Genomic DNA, 15,285 nt, shown 5'->3' with positions numbered 1-15,285 from the left:
CTGGCTTCTCACTCCGTCCCGGAGCTGTGCGGAACAGGTCGCTTTGTGTGTTTATGGTGTTTTTTCTGTGTATTTGGAGCATGCGGCGTGATGGAGATGCCTCTCCTGACCCTTTCGCTCGGACAGTCACGTTTCCTCAGCCTTCATGGCGCAGGTGCCCGTTGCTCCCCTCCACGGTTTCCTCAGGCGTTGCTTTTCTGCAGTTGGGGTTCTTTCCCCTCAGTTCAGAGGAATGGCAAAGTTCTGTCACAGGCATCTAAGAGGCTGATGGGGACTCTCAAAGTGCAGAGCTTTGGTCTCTGCTAGAGCTTGTGGGGGTAAATTGCAGAGACCTGGGTCACTGGAGGCAGAGGAAATAGACTTACCTTGACCGTGATTTGCTTACTGCTTTGCAATTGAACAGTTACACGTTAACTGTTTGTTTTGCTCAGTTCTTCTAGTCTGTGTGTCTCCCACTTGCTGCTTAAGCATGATTCTTTCTAGAAGGTGTCTCAACTTTCTTCTTTCTTGTTCCCCACCCATATATAATGTGTTTTGGTCTGCTGTTTGTCACTGTTTTGTTTTGCTGACAATGTGTTTGTGTTGTTTCTTCTCCTAAAGTTATGGTAGACTTGCTTATCATATGGAGTTGGATTACATTAAGATAGATGGAAAGTAAGATTCCTTAGTTTGTTGAATGCATTAATCATACCAGGAAGACAACACTTAGTTCATTACTGTCTAAGGTTTTAAACTGCAAAGTGATATTCCTGTGCTTGTTAAACATTTTCTTGTATTAATCAATGATATTGTACCTGGTGATCATGATTTTTTTTCTAGATGAATGGAATTTTAAGTATTAAGCAATTAAGATAGTTTTGGTAAACAGCTGAAAAAATATCTGTTAACACTTAAATGTGTGTGTTATGCTACCCTCTACTGATAGGATGTGAAAACTCCCAAGGTGTGTAGTGCCCTCTTGAAACTAATCAACAGGTTCTGTTTGCCAGTCATCTTTTAAATGCTTTGCACAGTTTAGCTGCCCACAGGCTGTTCATGCCTCGATGAAATTCACAACAGCTCCTTTAGAACTCCTCTGTTTCTTGTAGTTTGGAGTGGCTGCCCGGTGCTGCCTGCTCTAGTCAGCAGGGGGCAAGATGTAGCTTGTTTTTTCTGAGTTTGAGGTGTGTGAACTGAAAACCAGAGGATTTTTGCTGTCAGCAGCCTTGCATTGACTCGATTGTGTTTTGAAAGCCGTTTGGAATATTGTCTCTTTAACATTTCAGCACGTTTATAAGCTCCTAACGCTTTGTTCACACTCAGTCCTTTGAAAAACTAGACATTTTGATTGCTAAACGTGTTTTTGGTAAAAGTTAAGCAAGTATTGACCAATCTTGGAAAAAAAAAATAATAATTGCATGGGTAATGAACTCCACATAAGATGAAAGCAGTGACTGTCTTTGTGTGACAAAGTGGGGACACTTAATGTGGCATCTCATGCTATACCAACGCCATTTCTGATGGATGGTTTGCCTTAGTAAGCCTGAGGCTCCTCGGTGAATAAAAAAGCCCCTTCAAGGTAAATTCTAGAGGAACAGCCTTATTTGTGAGTAGTCAAATGTGTCAGTTCTCTCTATCAACATAGGTAGGTTCACAAATTCACAGATCATCTGGGCAGGAACATAACCTCTTGTGTTCAGCATCAAAGACTGAGGTCTTGTCTTTCAGGTGCCTGGCATCTGGCAACCTTTTTCCTCTGTCCTGCATCCACACAAGCACATCTCTGCAGAAAATTGGGAAGTGGGAAAAAAAGAACAGGATTGTTTACCCTCCACAGCTGCCTGGAGAGCCCCGCAGACCAGCTGTAAGGATGCACCTGTGAACTTCCTTATCCGTTTGTGTTCAGCAGAGTCTGAACAGATTGTCAAGAGAGACTAGTTTGATAGCTTATTAATTTCTTAAGATTTTAGTCATGTTGGTATATTTACAGGATAAAAGTTAACATCACTTGTGAGTGTTTTCCATTTCTAAATGACATGGGAGCTCCAAGCTGCTTGCAGCTGGTCACCTACCTAATGTGTGCTGCAAACTGCAAAGGGACCAGCTTCTTGAGTCTGACCTGCAAGGAGGTAGAAGTCATAGTGGCTGCTTGAAATTTTTGCTGTAAACTGAGGGGTTCTGAAGTGGTGTGGGGAGGGACATGTAAGAAAGACATGGGATATGATTGTAGAAATGTGTTTTTCTTAGGAAACCATTTTTATATACTGGGCAGTGGGGTTGTTTCTTCAGTCTGTTGCATAATAATTTGTCTTTACTGAATCTTAAAGAAAAGAATATAAAATAGTTTTGTAACCTGCATGGTCAGTGTATGGCCTTCTGGCTGTTCAATACAACTTTTGAAAAAGTCGGCCTAATAATGTGGCCATTATTTTAAATGCAGTCACAACAGATGAGGTTTTGGTAACAGCAGGCTTGTGCCTGTTTTGCCCTGTCCCCTTTTATTGACCATTTTATGATTGGGAAGTACCTTTAAACCTTAACAGACGCAAGCCTCTTAACTTGCACATGGAAACTAAGTGGTTTGTATTTGATCACTGAAGGGACTGATCAAAGCTGCTTTCTCCCTCTAAAGAATTAGGTGAATTTTGGAATTCTGTTTTTAATAACTTTTTCATTGGCAATTAATGCATTGTGGTCTCTGTTAGGCATATTGCTCAGCAAAGTGAAGCACTGGCATCTCAACAGGGTAGGGTTTTTTTGGGTATGTGCCCACAAGACCCTAAGCATTTATCAGTTCCCTTAACATCTGGGACATAGAAATACATCCTGTGTCCTGGGCTGACTAATGCAGTGGATGTGAAAATGTTATCCACTGACTCACTTATTAGATCTGTGTTTTACCTGTTCATAAAGAATGCCATCTCTCTCAAATTGGTATTGATGTTGAATTTTACTAGCTGGTTTTGGTCCCTATTGATACAGTAATAATGTTAAATGGGTCTTTGAAGACAACTCTTCAAGCCAATTGAACTTGAAACCCTTCACTTCTGAGTAGATAATTAAGTTCATTCTGGTAATATCGTTGTTTAGTTCCTATACCAGTAAGTTGACTTGACAGGAGAGTAATGTTCAAGGCTGAATAGGTTGTCAGTCTTACACTGCTTCAGAGGGTGAGGAGGAGGAAAGGAAAAGATAATGAAAAACCTCTGATTATCCTTTTCAAGGGGGGTCTGTGTATAAGCTAGCTCTCCTAGGATTATATTACAATATCTGTGTGCTGGCTACTCTTCTTAATTATTTCAGTTTCAAATGTCTGAGGTGTGTCTGATTTGGCATGTTCATAGTATAGTAGGGGGAGTCATCTTATGCCCAGTAAGAAAACAGATTGTGAAGCAAACATATGCTCCATTCTTGTTTCCACACCAAAATTACTGGTCCTCTAACTTTTTTTTGTTTGCACCTAGGAAATCTATCACTGTCGGAGGGATATCAAATACAGCAAAGATAAGATGTGGTATCTGGCAAAACTGGTAAGCAAGAAGTACTTTGAACTGTATTTGTTAGAACACAGAATTTAATTGCTGTATTTGCCTTAACAGCCTTGTTCAATCACAATCTAATCAGCATCTTCATAATAGAGTGCTGGGGAAGAGCAGGCATCTGTGCAGGCAGTTTGTAGTTTGATTTAGCTGCTTTATCCCAGGATGCTCTCAAATGTGTACCCAGGATCATATGCAGATTATGCACTGGAGAGTTTTTGTGTTGTTTTCTGCTTAGCAGTAGATAACAAGGGGAGCTTGGAAAGGTAGAAATGGATTGTACTTCTCTTTAAGGAAAAAAAGTAATGGGATATTCATTATTTAGCTCAGAGGTCTGTATGTGACATAGAAGAAATGGTAATTGAGGAAACAAGTCTTTTGGTTTGCTCTTTAAATTGGCAAAAAAATAAAATACCGTCTTGTGACTAAGAGGGAATATTTGTAATTGTGGAAATTAAAATTAACATTTTGATTTGCAGATTAAAGGAATGTCCATTGATCAGGCTTTGGCTCAGTTGGAATTTAATGATAAAAAGGGAGCAAAGGTGATCAAAGAGGTATGTAGTAGTGTTCTTTAACACTTCTGGTTTCAAGAAAACTTTAAAATCAATACCTATCACCAGAGGTTTGGAAATTATTCTATTTCTGTGTTATTGTGTTGGTATTAAGCCTGTTAGGATCACATTCAAACAACATTTTTGTAGCACTCCTGTAGTGTTGTGACTTAGGAGTATGCAGAGGTCACTTGCACTGACTGTTTTAACTTGTAGCGATGAGGGTTCCCACTTTAATGATGCTTGGTGTTCATGGTAAATAATGCAGAATCCTGCTGCTATACCTGTGTGCTTTGGTTCTTAATATTGTAAGAAATGAAGGGTGTCATCAGGGGAAGCACTGAGTTCTGTAAAGCCATGAAAGCTTTTCATAGACTGTACTTGTTAGGAGTCTCTAATTACTTATTTTCTTGGCTGGAGCATTGATTTCTGGAATAATAAGGACAAGGAAGTATCCTCTGTTAGCTGGAAATATTGAATGGTCTTGACCACCTTGGAGTTTCTTTCTAGTCTGATGTCTAATTAGACAAAGGTCCATAATGGAAAGCCAACAAGTCTTTTTACATTCCCTTTCTTCCCAAAAAGATGTAATAAAGTTGTCCTGAAGCTTTTCAGTCTGTATGCAGTGAACATACTTATGTAAAAGGCATTTGTCTTTTCTGTAGAGATCAAAATTGTTAATACTTTTCCTGTAACTGACTTAAACTTGCAATTCCTTCTATGTCATCTAGATGTGAGAAATAACATTGCTTAAATTCCTGCTCAGTGTTTCCATTTCTTTTCCTTTTGCTCCAGGTTCTTTTAGAAGCTCAGGAACTGGCAGTAAGAAATCACAACGTGGAATTCAAATCAAATTTACACATAGGTACGTTTTTTTTTTTTTCTTCTTACTTTACTGCAGAAAAAACTCATCCTACCCTAGAGGGTAGTTTTTAATAAACTTATCTTTACCAAAGCAGGAAGGCCATGTGTTTCTGACTTGCAGCACAACTGAGGTCAGTGTGGTTGTTGAGCCTTCAACCATCAGTTTCACTGTTGCTGGTCCCTGACTGATGCTCCTCTGGCATCTCCTAGATTCATTGTTTTTAAGATGCATTCATCTGAGAGAGGAATTTCTGCTCCTTGTGGGCAAACCAGGCCCTGAAGAGGAAGATGCTTGACGTGATTATGAAAGACTAGACAACACAAAGCAAACTGTTGCTTCTTTTTTTAATCCTGCCAGTGAACACAGATGCTGGAAACTTTGTCCGTGGCTAGTGCTACAAGCCTTGCCAGATTGGAATAGAAGCTTCTGTTAGAAGCAGTCTAAAACTAAATGAATATTGACAGGAGACTTCATAATAAAAAAGTTTTGTTATAGATGATTACATAATAAGCTTGTAATAACTACAGCACTTTATTACCTAGACAAATTTTAGAGAAATGTTTACTCTGTAGGTGTGTTTAGGCCTAAAGAAAAAAAAAAATCCTGTTTTGCCAGATACAGCCTGAATGTTACTGAGCTGAGCTCATAAACTTAAAATAACCTGGATTGTAACACAGATTTGCTTAGAATTTTTTGGAGCTTTCCAGGCCCCTGCTGTAAGACGTTTTATCTTCTAGGGCAGGACTGGATATGTAGATAATGAAAGTGCCTGTGGTGAATGCAATAAAGGGAGAAAGGAGGGAAAATCAAGTCTTTAACACTTCTCCAGGAATTCATGAGACAAACTCCTGGAAAGCAATGGAATTAGTACCACCTTTAGAAGAGCTATATAATCTACTAAGTGCTCTGTGTAGCTTCCTTTGTATTTGTCCTTTACTACATATTTCTCTTAGTGTGCATGCTTTCTGAACTCACCTTTTTGGGGCTCCTGAAGAGTGTTAATCCCACTCACAGGTTCCTCTATAGTATTAATCTGCTAAATGTGGTGGAGGAAAGAATACCAAATAGAATTAACTTCTCATATGCAGTAATGAAAAATATACTGACAAGACAATGTTTCAGTTGCAGATGTGTAGTGTTTATTCTTTACTGAGTGTTCTTCTCTCCCCCTGCCCACCTTTTCCCTTCAGCTGCATCAGTGGCGGGCAAAGGCCAGTATGTGAAGAGGATTCGTTACCACGGCAAAGGCATGTTTGGCATCATGAATATCTCCAGGTGTCACTACTTTGTGAAGCTGGTGGAAGGTCCTCCTCCTCCTCCAGAGCCACCAAGGACTGGTTTTGATCAAGCAAAAGAATACGTGCAGCAGCTGCGAAGCAGAACCCTTGTTAATACACTGTGACAGACTTTTATGACTGTATAGGTATTTCTTGTTTGACAATGTAATGATATAAAAAGAATAATTCAGATAATGTTTTAGTTATATCTTTGGTGCTGCTGGAGTTGGGTGATGTGAGTGATCATAAGCTTTTTCCATATTTGTCAAGCCATATGTATGGAAAAAGCTTGGGAAAGCAGCAACAAATGTTAGTTTTTCTGAATTAGTTGGACCATGGCATTCAACCTCTACCCTGGACTATCAAATCTAGAACATACAGTGCCACTATAAAGCTTGTAAAGAACTGTTTTGTCCTCAAATTCATGCACCTGTCTCTTTGTTATGTATGCTTGGGTCTTTTATTATAAAAATGTTCCTGACATTCACATTGCAAGATCAAGACTTGGACTAAAATTCCCGAACTTGAACATCTTAAGTAGCTACAGTAGTGGAACAAATCAAGCAACAACAATAGTTGAGATTAACAACCATCAATTTATGGGTTATTTTATCTGGGCCATTATGCTCCTTCCTTACAGCCTCTTGTGCATCTTATGGGTTGTATTTGGGAGAGGGGAATAAAAAACTCATTTGAAGTTCAGGTTTTGACAGAGTCAGTAGGTGGCAGTGTTTAGTTTGTCAGAGCGGGAAGTGGCAGTGCAAACTTACACCACGTTTAAACTGTGTTCTAGATTCTGACCATAGCGTTAACAGTCGGATATTTGCATGGAGTTCAGGGTGTTCTCTGTGGAAATTCAGTGTGAGTAACAGGCACAATATGGAGAAAAGCTTCTCTTGGTGAACTAATTATTCTGCACTGTCTGGAAACAAATTGCTTTTGTAATGTTGAGGCAAGTAAAATGCTCACTGGATTTAATATGGAATGGCTTTTTGCATGTACAAATCAGGCTTTCAGTTCTCTGAAAACAATCCCATTTTTATCATTACTTTGAAGAGAAAAAGATTGAGGTCAAGAGGGGGAAATCTTATTTTACCCAGTCAGGCTTTCAACTCAGACGGCCAGAGATCATGAATATCAGCATAGAAAAAGAGTGAATAGTTGCTTGTGTATGTGAATATCAGATATTTAGACTTTTTCTGTTTTGGAACATTAGAATGGGTGATAAATTGCTTACCTAATTGGGTCTTTCTACCACACCAGCTAGTGGTAGCCTTTCTTACATGGCTTTACTTTCATCAGTACTTGAATGACGACAAAGACACAGCTCGTCCAAGGACACAAGTTACCTTTGTTGTCTTAATGTAAGTGGCATACAGCTGTTTCATTTGGCTACCAAAGAAAGGGGTCTTACTCTTTAAGAGTAAAGTTACACAAGAAGTACCTACATAGCTCAGGATCAGTAATGGGGGCTTATTTGCTGTCTCTTTCTGCAGTGCACTTACAGATGCATTACTTGCTTTAAAGCCCAGTTTTAGTAACTTCTGTCTGAAAGGTGTGTTCCTGATGAAACTCAGTCTCTGTAGTCCCTGACATGTGTTTGAAGAACTGTTTCTGCTGTGCTGTGATAAGCCCCTGTGCTTTGCTCTGCCAGCTGCTGTTACCCTCTTGTCATACTGAATCTCTTACAAGTTGTAGCAAACTTGAATGACTTAATCTTTTGGGGGGTCAGTGATCTCGGAGAAGACTAAGGAATTGCAAAATAATTCAAGCTTAATAAGCTCTTGTCAAGGTGAATAAGCTCCAGTCAAGGTTGTATCCTTACAGATATTGTTGCTCTATTTATGAATCTGCAAACTAGGAGAGAAGTGAGAATGTGACTGATGTGTTTTCCAGCTTCTTTATGAGATGGGCTTGACACTCCTTTAAACAAACAGACCTGGGCTTTCCAATTTTTTCAGTCAAAAAGTAAGGTTTTTCCTTGTCATTATTGTTTTCTTACTCAAAACTAAATGGAAAGACTCTCTTTTTGACATGCTTTTCTGTGTCACTCTTATCCCCTGATACTCTTTCTACCTTCTTAAAGTTGCATAACCCATAGCGGTTCCTTTCAGCTTGGATGTGGTGAGAGCAGGGGCTTGAACTGTCTTGATCCCTGCCTTTCACTGCTGGGACATTGAGAGTGGCTGAAGCAGTTTCTGTGTATCAGAGCACTGGTGTGGGAACCTGGCTAAACATTTTTAAAATTCATTAAGATCTGGTGATCAAGCTTTAGAACTGTCAAGTTCTATTTATAAATAAAATCTGAGTCTACTGCACTTTCTTGGTAACTAGTACATCTACACTTTGGTTAGACATTTGATACTGATTCAGACAGAATATTCCATGCTAACTGCAAGAAGTCTTTAGCAGAAGATCATTTTTTATTGTGACCTCCAATAAAAGAACGTTCTTAAATGAGCCATCACCAAAAGGGAGGAGGAGAGGCACTTAGGCCTCTACTTTATGCTAATTTTATTAGTAATGTCTGGGGGCTCTGTAAACTCACTACTTGTGTGTGCATGTGCTGATGTTACAGAAATTGGAGAAGGAGCAAGTATGCGTGAAGGTGTAGTAAGGCTACAGGGAAATCTGAGGAGAGCAGAACTATCAGCTGTGCTCAGCAATGTGAGATTTAATTGAGGAAAACTTAAAAAAAACCTGCTGTTGGGCTTGTTCATAAACATTTTTAAAAATTCAATGAGAAAGTCAAAGTACTTTAGCCTGACGTCTTTTTTGGATGTGCGTGTTTCTTAAAACTTGCAGTCAGTTATTAAGGAAGTTCTTCATCAAAGTTAGAGTTAGGAGAGAGCTATCAGTGTGGTTATAAAGGGATCATCAGCCTTTTTTAAAAGGTGGAAGATACAGGAAGTGAGCGTGGGCTGTGACTGAACAGTTAGAGAGTCCTGATTCTGGTCATATCTATACTGGAAAATGCTGTGGTGAGGTGAACAGCATCGGGACTCAGGTGGTATCTGCACACAATTCTGCCCAGTGCTTCAGCTGTGCTGCTGTGCCGGGCATGAACTTGTCTAGACCAAGGTCATGCAACATAAATCCTCAGACTACTCCCTTCTTCACAAAGGGGAGGTGTACACCAGGACTGTCATCTCTACATTGCAGAGTTGCTGGGGAGATCCTCCAGCCACTGAAGTGAAGGAACAAGAGGAATCACTGCTTTCTGCCAGTCCCCATGAAAATCTGATGGTGGGATGTTGGAAAGTAATTTGCAAACTGAATTCTCCTTTCAGCAGAAATAAGGTTACTCGTAATATCCTCGATGAACCATAGAAACCAAGTGTGACATTCTTCACCATATGAGCTATAGTACTGCTGAAAATGCCCCTATTTCTAGCTTTTCAAAGAACAAGCCTTTATTTCTGATTGAGATCCATTCAGTTGCATGTCAGCCATGTAATTTAAAAGAATTACTAATTAAACAAAAAAAGAGACCATAATGGCAATTATAATCACACAAGTTGCTGTTTGCTGGAGCCTTACCTAGGGAAAAGAAAGGGGAAAGTTTCAGGAACTGACTTTTGAGTATTTTGACTGAAGTATGGAACGAGATATCCCTTGTGAGTAGTGAGCAAAGGCAGAGCTGTTTTTGTATTTGCTCTGTAACATCAACACTTCATGTTTCAAGGAAGTTTTATGCTAATGCAGAGGACAGGCTGCCATTGAACAGAACAAGCTAAGGAGAGTGTAACTTCACATGGGGCAAATTAGGCATCTACCTCAGAGTATTAACTGAGGAAATTAATCTGAAATTCTGTATAATACACTTAAACAGAGTGTTCTTGAACCTAAAGACAAAACTGTGGGCAAAGCATCTGAGTAACCTCTACATCTGTGGGTGCTACTTCTGTGTATCGCACAGTGGTGCAGCCATCAAGTTTTGTGCGGTAAAATGAATTGTTAAGTATGAACCCAGACTCACTCCCTTTCTCTTTCCCCCCAAAATAATGACATGAAGGCTTAAACCATCTTTGTATGCATGTTATGTCTTTATTTTAAATTAGCTTGGAGTTGGGACTGTTGTCAATGCTGCATCAAGTCACCTGTGTTTTGTCTAACAATTAGAAATCCTGCCACCTCTTTGGGGGCCTGTGCTAATGCTTTGCTACTCCCTCTGTGAAAACTTCTTGCAAAGTCCAGCCTGAACTTTCCAAGCTGTACTCTCTTGACCTTTGTTCTGTTGCTTGGTGCTGCCAAGAAGTGGTTGAATCTGTCACATTGTAAATCCTGTTGCTGCACATCAGTTTACTAACCACCTTTCTGGTGGGAGGAACAAGCCCAGCTTCGGCCTCTTATAAATCTAATTCTCTGGCCCTTGTGCTGTACCCTCTCCAGTGCTGGCCACACTTTTAATGGAGCCAAATATGCAGGTGTCTCTCTCTGTGTTGAGAGTATGTTGTTGCCTCAGTTTTAGCCTGAAGTTCATGAAACTCCCAGGTCCTTTTTAGGTTACTCATCAGCATTGCAGTAAGTACCTGTGGCACCTGTGTTCCAGCTCTCATTGCTTTTCTGTACATACTAATGAGGTCTCCTTTACCACTCAGAAGTTTCTCTGTTATGTGAATTATTATTTTCTTTCCTAATAGAAAAGTTGCCAAACAGTTTTCTGGCTTCTGTGATTGATCAAACTCTGCGGCTGGCTAAGACTGGGGTAAAGAAAGGCATTTGTATATCCTGTTATGGTAAACTTCATCAATGGATGCAGCTAGTAGGCAGTGAAATGTGTCAACATCTCTCCTATTGATTATCTCCTTCAGAGCAAGGCTAACAGGTCCTGTTATACTGTGTACTGGCCACGTAAATTAAAACTTTAGTTAAATGGGTGTATTGTGAGGTGCACTGCACTGGGCCATGAAAGAATTGCTGTTCAAAACCAGCTCTTCTAAATACCCGCAATTCCTTGCCACCTTTTTCCCCCACTTAAAATTCCCAATGGTGACTAAGATTAACTTAGGCAATTTTTCCCTGGATAGTTTAGAAGCCCAAGGTTATGGGCTAGAACAAGTTGTGTCATGCTATCAATCAGATGTAAAGGAACAGCTTGAGGGAGCACAGAGAAGTCCTTCTTCCCTCAGTGAGAATCCTAAAACTCTGAAGGTAGACTTGGCACAAAACCAGAAACCCCCACAAATGGCTTATTAGTTCATTAATAATGAGCCTTCTCCTGCTATTCTCTCTTCCGGAGTCTGAAGTTCCTGAGTCATTCCAGTGTACTGGACAATTCTTCAAAGGGCTGCAAATCAGATAAGTCAAAAGCTTTCACTAGAAAGGGGGTGTATCTGCACCCCACTGTGGTGCAGAATGGAGGTGGGATTCCTGGCTTGTGGTAGTACTTCTAGCAACTGAGTGCTTTTTGTGAATGTGCTGTTTCACAGCTTACGTGGCTTTACCTTTCAGCTATTCCTTATGGGTTTGTTTCTCTCCACTGGCTTAAAAAGTCATTTTCCTGTTTCTTTTAGGCCTGAAATGCATCACTACAGTGAGTGAATGTTGGACTGTCTGGAGAAGAACTTGCCTGCACAGGCAGGGGAAGGGAAGTCTTGAGTTCATGGCCAGTGTCCTAGCAGGACTGGGCTCAGGGTTTTACTCAGGTTAGTGTTGTAGCTGGATGCCACCTGGATGGTTCACATTCTGTCAGCTCAGAGCACAGGTAACCTGCAGGTGTCTCTGCTGTGACTGAGGTGCCCTGAGTTGGAGCCTGTAACATGGTTCTCAAGAGAAAAAGACAAGCTGGAGATACTGAAATTTGAACTGGAAAGGTTCGGTCACCACAGATGACTTCTACACAGAGTTTATAGTACAGTAGTGGAAGAAGTATTTTTTACTAGTATATCCATGCATCTGCTCTAGCTTTGTTTTTTCTGCCCTGTGCATGTGAAATGGAAGCTGCCCAAGGTCCTTTTTGGTAGTATCCTCTTTTAAAAACACTGTTTTAAGTTTCATCTCAAGTGTGCCCAGGGCCTTAGGTAAAAGTAGAGTTGTGGTTACAATTAGTTGAATGAGGGAAGACAAATGGCACCTTCTTGACTGAGACTTTTCTGGAGAAATTTGAGTGTGAAACAAATGGAACTGTGGGGCCTTTAGAAGGGGACAGTTTTCCAAAGTCAGCAAAGGTTAGGGACAAAATGATGTGGAACTTGGATTTACCTTGAACTGACTGGAGTCAAGAAGGGTCAGAAGTCTGGTTAAAGCTGTCTTACCTATAAAAGTTGGTGAAAATTTCTAACTGAGATCAAGGCAATACCAACTAAACTATTGACAAAGTAGCTAGAAATTTCTGGGTTTGTCTCCAGTGTGTCACATTTCAAAGCTGAGATTCCCACCTGTTCTCATCAAGTCCTAGATGTTTCAAAGATACTCTTCATTTTTCTTTTGCTTTTATTATCTCTCTCTTTTGGGGGCCTGTGCTCATTACTTTTGTAGGGATGGATGCTTGGAAAGCAATTATTGTTCATCTCCACCATCTGTTCTGATGCTGGGTATGCCTGTCTTCTTGAAGGCTTTCAGAGTCTGTGCTGGGAATACATTTCTCTTCCTAGTGTTGAGAGATTTATATTTTTAATGGGTATTTGTTTTATCTATTACATGCTAGATTTATTCGCTTGATAATCTTAATCTCTCAGCAATGCAGGCCATCTTCTCATGTCCTGATCTAGCACACAGGGATTTTATTCATTTAATAGTTTGGCTTTTGGATCAGATAACTGTTAGAGGTAAATCCTGCAATGTGCTGAGTATGCTCAGCACCACCTGAGCTGACAGCAGCCTGATTTGCAGGGAGCCTGCAGCACCTTTCAGGATTGTGCTCTTACAAGTCTTCTGTACACATGAATTACATGAATAAGTTAGTGTGGTGCATGTCTTTCCTTCCTGGACCATATCGTGCTTTAATACGATTTCTTCCTGGTAAGTGACACTTCTTCTTGGCATTTTTTCAATGTCTGTCTGTGCTCAGTTGACCCCTTTGTGTCTTCTCAGAGTTCTTTTCTATGTCCATCTTCTTTGATACAAAACAAAAACATCCTTCCTTGTTCAAGGTGTGCTTTGTTAGAAACACATAAAATGTGGTTTCTGTGTTCTCTGACTACTTTTTTAAAAAAACAACACTTGAATTCAGATCCTTTATCAGACAGCATAGTATCTTCATTTCTTTTAACTAGATTTGAGATGTTGTACTTGTTTTCATAATAATCACAGGGGCAGAAATCTAGGTTTCAGAAGAAGGTTAATAATACATTTTCCTGACACGGTGCCCAGGATGGCAGGGGAAGAGGTGACAACCCAGGGGTGGATCATATACCTACAAGGAGAAATGCAACAGCAGCCCCAGTGGCAGACAGTTCCTTGGCACAGCTGTGGCTTTGGAAAGCCAACACACTCATGGCACTGACAGCGTAAACATTTTGTGGCAACTGTGCAAAGCAGGCAGCCAATTATTTTACTAATGATTGCTTCTCAGTGCTCTCCTCCTTCATCTGCCCTAGAGAGGAAAACTTTCTCCCCTGTACTTTATCTTCTTGCATAATAGCATAAATGGATTCTGTCTGTAAAGACGTGATGCTAACACTGCAGCAGTCTGTGCCATGTGGGTCTTGGCTCTGCAAATATGTTCCTCCCCTGAGTTTCCTCCTTTTCCAGACTTTATTTGTAGATCCTGTATGTGACTGTGCTAACTGTTGCAGAGAAAGTCTGAGAGTTTGCATCTCCACAGACTTCTCTCTGAGCTGTTCAACTGCTTCCTGTTAACCAAAGTGACAGAAGAAGAGTTCATGCTTCCAGAGCATTTCTAAAATTCTCCTGATGATGCTCTCAGTGAGGACTTTGCGTAAATGGGTAGTGATGTTCTGCTGATTCATTTGCATGGCTGGTCCAGGAGTTTCATCGGAGCAACATAAACAAAAATTGTTTGTGTGCCCATTAAATTCTCAGAGTAGTCTGGGCCGTGAGAAGTTTTAGGGTTATGTGCAAACACAAAGCAAGAAAATGTTTGGTACAATGTTTGGGTATGTCAGGAACAGAGTAATAATTCTTCCTGCTTGACAGAATGTTCTTGATTCAGTGAGCTGAAGGTTTGTTGAGCTCCTGACAGGAGTTAACATGGTAGGAATCCCAATTTAAAAGCTATTTTTGGATTATTTTGGAAGCCAAGGATTCAATAAGTTTAGTGAATCCTGTAGGTTAAATCTCAGTGTTTAAGTTGTACTAAGTTAACTCAGCTACTTTCTTAGCAGTCGTCTAGTCCTGTTGTCTTAACAGAAACTTGGAAGATTTCTGGGCAGGATTACCATGGTATCACTCTGACCTTAATTTTGATAAATAAAGTGATAAATACAAACTGAGCTCCATCCTGCTGGTACTAGATTGCTACCAGTCTCTGAGCTACCTAGATTAAAACTAGCTGGAGTGTTCAGCAGTGAAAAGGTAACTCCAGGTATTGTTTTAAAAGGAGAGGGAGGGGTGTAGCTTCCTAATTGAAGACTATCCTCTGCCTTCCAACTGTTGACAGCTATGGAATCTCATGCAGCACTTCCATCTAGTAACAGTGATGAAGTGGTTATTAAATGCCATGGAAATAATTCATGCCTCTTTTCATTAAAAGCTTCATTCTTATTTCTGGCTTTCTATGTTTCTGGAAAAGAGCTCAGCAGAAAAACAGAGCTAGGGAGAGAAATGTTCCTCTACTTTGGTGTTTTTTTGGGGACAGGACTTTCAAGCACACTAAGGAAGGCACTTATATCCATAACAAAGAATTGATAGTATTATCATCTAAATCTTAATCTTGAGAGGTTGGGATATCTCCCCTTCCCAGCTTTAGTGCAGGGCTTTTGAGCAATTATCCAAGTGGATTAAACCATGTGGAAATGTCTTTTTTTGGTGCTTATCATAGAATAAAGCACCAAACATTTGAGAAATAACCATTACTTTGCATATAACACATGCCAGAGAAATAGTGTGAAAAAATGTCAGTGCCCTTCTGTTAGCCAGCTCTTTTTAATACAAACATAAAATACTAA

The 15,285-nt window shown here is 40.1% G+C and overlaps 1 protein-coding gene across 1 annotated transcript; it reads left to right on the top strand.

The window, feature by feature from the left end:
• The first annotated feature begins 1,699 nt into the window (after window positions 1–1,699).
• Window positions 1,700–6,400, top strand: MRPL22 (mitochondrial ribosomal protein L22). The gene is made up of 5 exons (XM_010002007.1): window positions 1,700–1,843; window positions 3,444–3,509; window positions 3,998–4,075; window positions 4,868–4,937; window positions 6,128–6,400. Exons 2-5 carry the CDS (start codon window positions 3,489–3,491, stop codon window positions 6,337–6,339), a joined length of 381 nt encoding a protein of 126 aa, XP_010000309.1. The 5' UTR covers window positions 1,700–1,843; window positions 3,444–3,488; the 3' UTR covers window positions 6,340–6,400.
• Window positions 6,401–15,285: the final 8,885 nt, after the last annotated feature.

The sequence above is a fragment of the Chaetura pelagica genome, unplaced genomic scaffold, assembly GCF_000747805.2.
Source record: "Chaetura pelagica isolate M959 unplaced genomic scaffold, ChaPel_1.0 scaffold356, whole genome shotgun sequence".
Lineage (NCBI taxonomy): Eukaryota > Metazoa > Chordata > Aves > Apodiformes > Apodidae > Chaetura > Chaetura pelagica.
The sequence above is the reverse complement of the archived record's forward strand: the minus strand, read 5'-3'. Positions and strand labels throughout refer to the sequence as shown.